We start from the raw sequence: 6,000 nt of genomic DNA on the forward strand, positions 1-6,000 counted from the left end.
GCCAAAAACAGGTTTCTTCCAGGCAGATAAGGTAAATAGGTTTCACATTCCCCTAATACTTTTTTAAAAGGACAAGTTACAAAACAGTAATAACTCTTGGTCTATCAGACTGCAGACCAAGTCCCTTTGCTTTATTAGTACAACATGAAGTTCTCACATAAGTACATATATGATCAAGAATGTACATGGGCTATGATATTAATATTATGATATTAAGTGATATCTGGGCTGTTAGGAACAGTACTATGGAAGTCTGACTTTCAATTCTGACTACTCTGAAAAGCTACTTTCATTTCAAAAATGTGTAAAACTAATCATATGCAATAGAAATTTTCTTTGTAAAGCAGAAATTTTTTAACAAATAGTTATCATGAAAAACTTTCAAACAAAAGCTCTGAATAAACCATAGCTTCAGCTAGTTTGTTCCAAATACTTAGGTACTTCGGGGGGATTTTGCCCTCTACTAAAAATATTTGTATCACAAAATACTGACAAACACAGCAAATGACAACTGTTTTTCTAAACCTGTTTTCACAATAACGGTCCTAATTCTGTGATTATTCTAGAAATCTAAAAGCCTAACCAAACTTAATACTGCAACACTGAAATGGTCTTAATTCATAAATATCTTAAGATAGACCAAGTGTCTTCCTAACTTAAGACTGTAAAACAAGCCTAGAAGGCATAGATACCTTCTAGTAAACCCATGCTTAAATTTGTCTGATGCAAAAGGTTTAAATCTGCCTAATGCAAAAGTAGTTCCCATCATAAAATCCACACCTTTCCATTATTTAAACAAAAGTGTAAGTAAATGAACACTATTCAAGAATGAAAAATTTATACAATGGAGAATATGAAAACCTCATTCTACATGAGACTATCCTTCTTTCATTAACTATTTCAAGACATCTTAACTACCAATTGAGTCCTTTTAAATCTGACTTTAGGAACAAATGGATCTACACTGTACATATGTATTTCTTTGCAATATCCAAAACCTATTCAGAATGGAAAACAAAGTCACACTGATCTTGGGGAAACAGGTGATATAAACTCCCTATGAAAGGAATAAAAAGACATACCAAATGGTTGGGAGGTGGAGGCGGGGATAGAAGGACTATCCTAAATTAAAGAGATTTCTGTGTCCTCTTCAGGAGAAAAATAAGAAAGGAGTGGTGGTGGAAGAAAGAAACTTGTAACTCTGCTCCTTGAAACACAGCCCTAAAAGTATAATTTTTACAGGAATCATATATCTATTTCCAAGGAAAAAAATTATCTTCACAATTAGCAAATTTCTGGGTGAGGTGCTTACAATAAAATGGAATTTTAATGTAGACAGCCATACAATCTCAAATAAGGGTTGTATGCTTCTTTATCTTTAATAAAACAAAAACAGAAAGAATGCATATCATTCTCCTTTTAGGCTGATGACTTTAAAGAAAATGGTCCCTTACCATATCTGCCAATCCTGTCTCTTGGTATTTCTGCACACTCTTACTAATTAACTGAACTTCATCAGGAAGATATTAATGATGGTTGAACACCCAGGAGACATTCACAGCCTCAGACCTAAAACTACCTCGAGCTCTACCAAAAGAGACCTATTCAAGAGGAGAGGGGATGAGCCAGAAAGAAGGTACATGGCAAAAACACAGCAAGTCAGAGCAGTTGTGCCCGGCTTTTGCACACTTACTGGTTTGCTAGGGTACACGTTAGATAGATGCGTTTTTAGTTTCCCCACGGTCCAGTTCAAGAAGCAGCTAATAGTCTGGTCACTGTATTTCTGATTCGGTGCTTTAATGATGAGGGTCACAGGAATCTCCATCCCACTTTGGTCCATGGTGCCCTCAAAGTCGGACGGTCAGGAGGAGCAGCAATGAGCCCTAATGGGCCCAAGTGTTTACCGCTAGCGCGGCTAAATGGGGACGGAAGTCAGTTCTTAGTATTCTGTGTTCCAGTCAGTCACAAGTGCATCTGGCGATACGAAGGCCATTGCCAGTACCAAGGATGGACAGAGACGGTGGTGGCGGTGGTGGCGGCGGCAGCGGCGGCGGCGGGGTCTGGGTGCCCAGCCAAGGTGCAGCTCTCCCCGCCAGGTCCGGGCTCCGCCTGGCTCCGGACTGCGGAGGGAGGCGGGGGGGTGGGGGAGAGAGAAAGCGATGAGAGAGCGGGATGGGAAGGGTGGGGGCGCGACCGCCAGGGTCACCGCCCCGCCCCTACAGCGACCCCCAAGCTGAAACGCAACAAGGCCCCTACGCGATCGCGCCGCTGCACGGGCTGTGGAAGTAGCTGGGCAGCGCAGGGCGGCCACCCGGGGAAGGGGTACCTGAGACAAGGCAACAGGGCCCGCCACCGCCGCCCTCCGCGCCCAGCTGGGCGGCCAGCAGCACAGTCGGGGCGGGCGTTCTCGGCGGCGGCCGCTCCCTTCCGCTGCTCCGCGGTGGCCGGCACGGCCCACCCCGGGTCTCGCGAGGCGGAGCGGGTAGCAGTCAGAGAAGTTGGCCGAGAGGCGCGGCCCGGCTCTCCAACTGACCCCTCGAGCAGAGGCGGCGGCAGGTGGCAAGAGGGCGGGACGACGGCCGCAACGCCGGCCCCGAGCGCGCAGATTTTGTTGTTGTTGTTGTGAACGGGGTCCGGCTCCTCTTTAAGCCGGAAGGTGCAGAGCGGAAGTGCGTCACGCGCGGAACGCCCCTGCGCGTGGCCGGGTCAGCCCCACCGCCTCCCGTGGTGTTTGCACTGCTGATGACTGGGCGCCCTGGACCCGCCTGCGCATCGCCCTAGCGGAGGCCGGAGTGCGGTGGCTGTTGGTGCAGCCCTGGCACCCCAGCAGCACTGAGGCCTAACTACCAGTTTAGCTGACGCTAGCATATCTTCTTGACCACACCCTGGAGATGCAGGAAGTGCTTCCTCATCCCATGGCTTGTCTTTGCCCTCCCTGATGCTGAATCAAACTGCTCAAAATTTTTTGAGTGTCGACTACCTGCAAAGCACAGTGCCAGAAACTATGGTAGAGAGGAGACCATGCGGTACATCATATAAGGAGTACAGGCTTTGGGTTACCCCTGAAATAAATCTCTACTTTATGGGAACGTAGCTAACCTTCCTGAGCCTCCGTTTAGGGAACCGTCCTGCCTACCCGACTGCATGCGGATAAAGGAAATTAACTATCCATGTGAACCTAGGTATAATTACAGAGTATGGCAGTCTCTCAAACGTCAATTCATCTCGGTTCCTCTTAATCTTAACAAAAGTTGACAAGTGCTTATTGAGCACCTACTACTGTGTGTTCAGTACAGTGGGGCGTGAAGAAGATTGACAGTATTATTTTTCTGCTTTAAGGTTTGACATAGCAACAGATTGAGTCCACCGCTACTGCTGGTTTATGCTGCATTGTCTGCATGGGTTTAGGTGTCGGTAAATTAAAGTTTGTTTAATGTACATTTTCACTGCTTCAGACTTCAACTTACAGGAGAATGCAGACTGATAATACAGGGAACTTTGGGAACTTTTTCCTTCTCAGCACAGGAAGGACTTCAAACCACCACTGAATTAGTGACCAAATGGAAGAATTTCCACTCAGTAGCTAATGCAACAGGATCCCTTCCATCCTCCTCCCCCAATTCACACCACCTTTTCTTTATGTTAGGTTATTTTACATCTTAGCTGTACCTTCCCAAGTGCTCCTCTGAAAAAAGTGAAGTCCCCCTTGTTGCCCATCATGGAATGACCACAGCTTTCTGTGACTCAGGTTTTCTGTGGCAGACTCTGCTCTTTGTTTACCCTGTCACCCTAACAGAATCTTAACATTCTAGGTTAATTTAAAAAAAAAAAAAAAAACAAAACAAAACTTTTTCACACTTCCTTGCAGCCAGGAGCAACCACTTGCCATCTGACACAGGTCAAGCAAAGGAGATAAAATGTGAAGTTGCTACTGGGGTTCCCAGGAAAGCTTTTGGATGGACAAGCCCTGTAGACCAGAACTCATCCATACCCTGTAGCTGTATTCTGAAGGCATGTTATGCTGGGGGTGCAGCACCCGTAGTTCATGCATGAAGTAACAAACAGAAGAACTAAATGTCTTCATGCCAAGGATGGCAGAGGCTAGGGCTTTGGTGGCATCATTGTGTCATCATACAAATCCTTGACTGTCTTCTCTAAAACTTGTTTTATATCAAATTTCTATTTAAGCCAGGAAACCTCAAACACCACCATCCATCCATCCCTACAGCTCCCGTCACTTATGCTTGTGACTCGGACTTCCAGGAATCCTTTGAAAATGATGTGATCATCTCACTTGGCACTAGAAAATGTACATTATTAATGAAATGTATGTTAGCAATTATTAAAAAAGAATTCTTTGCTCCATTAATAACAAAGAATACAGTGGTATAAATAAATGAATAAAAAACAAGACAGAAAATGCATTTCACAGTGTTGGGCACTGTTTAAAGTGGAGTCCATCAAAGGTTCACTAGTTTGAACAAAAACTTTAAAATTATAATGAATGCCAGGCTCTGTGATGCACACCTGTAATCCCAGCATCTCAGGAGACTGAAGCAGGAGGATCACAAGTTCAAGGCCAGCCTCAGCAACTAAATAAGCCCCTAAGCAACTGAGTGAGGTTCCGTCTCAAAATTTTAAAAAAGGGCTGGGGATGTAGCTCAGTGGTAAAACACCTCTGGGTTCAATCTCCAATACAAAAAAAAAAAAAAAAAAGAAGAAGAAAGAAAAGGAAAAATGTAATAAAAATGCAAGAATTTGAAATATATGGGTATATAGTATCAGACAAAAGTGATTTTAACTTTATAGCCACTTGATTAGGTACCTAAAAAAAGTTTCTGATGCTGTTGAACTAGGCCCCAATAAAGAAAGTACATAAATATTCCATTTTTGTCAAAATATGTATAGATGTGCATATAACAATATATGAAAGGATGGTCCCCAGAATATTGATAGTGTTTGACTTGGAATGTGGGACAGAAATAATTGCTATTGAGGGGATACAAGGTAGTAACAGTTAGTAAAAGGCTCTATAAACTAATTAGTATGCTAGGCATGGTGGCACATAGCTGTAATACCAACAACTTGGGAGGATGAAGCAGGAGGATAGAAAATTTGAGGCCAGCTTCAGCAACTTAGCGAGGAAAGTCAGGCTCAAAATAAAATATATAAAAGACTGGGGGTGTAGCTCAGTGGCAAAGAACCCCTGGGTTCAGTCCCTAGTACCAGACCAAAAAAAAACAAAATCACTGTACATTTTGCAGATTGGAAATGTGAAAGAACAATTGCACATCTCAGTGACCATTTATTACTAAAGACAGCCCCTGAGGAAGAATACAATGGTAATAGGTATTACAAGATTTGTGATAGTTAATAAGTGTACCTAAACAGTATTAACTATGCAATTCTTGGAAAGTATTTTATTAATTCAGGGTAGTTCTGCCCATTTGGGTAGCTCTCTTTGTAACAAGGTGAAAGAGAAATTTAAAAAAGATTATTTGTAAATAATAAATAACTGCACAAATATCATGGAGTGTTTACTTCTAATTCTTTTAATCATCAAGGTAGGAAAGAAAATACCTAGAAAAGCAAGTACTGATTCATTCTATGAGATTCCAGATTCTCCTAAAAATCCAAAGAAAATCAAATGCTTGTTACTGAGCTTTTCTTACTAAACTTTGGAGTAACTTCCAGGAAGCAAAAATACTCTTATGATGTTGGTATATTTGAGTTTCTTCATTTGTTTGTTTGATTGCTCTCTTGGGATAAAAGACTTTAATCAAGTGATGATCTTGCAGTTGCAGATTTCAGAGGTGATGTTGACCATCTGGCTTCTGATTTCCTTCCATTTCCACTTTCTCCATTCTTGTCATTTCTTAAGACGCTGTACCACAAAGCATCTAATCAGATCTCAATCAAGTGTATTGTTTTAAAAAAATGAAAACTGACAGTGGAATCCTATGAAAACTAGTTCATTTCAACACTGTACTTTAAAAATCT

General features: G+C 42.5%; 1 protein-coding gene across 1 annotated transcript in view; it reads right to left on the reverse strand.

The window, feature by feature from the left end:
* HERPUD2 (HERPUD family member 2) overlaps positions 1–1,840 on the reverse strand; it is a gene marked incomplete at its 5' end in the record, with an annotated part of 38,905 nt that extends 37,065 nt beyond the window's left edge. Inside the window, one exon of the mRNA XM_079150594.1 lies at positions 1,694–1,840. Coding sequence (XP_079006720.1) covers positions 1,694–1,840 — 147 coding nt within the window. The remainder of the gene's footprint in view (positions 1–1,693) is intronic.
* Between the last annotated feature and the right edge of the window lie 4,160 nt (positions 1,841–6,000).

This window comes from Sciurus vulgaris, assembly GCF_902686455.1.
Source record: "Sciurus vulgaris genome assembly, chromosome: 8".
NCBI classification, from domain to species: domain Eukaryota; kingdom Metazoa; phylum Chordata; class Mammalia; order Rodentia; family Sciuridae; genus Sciurus; species Sciurus vulgaris.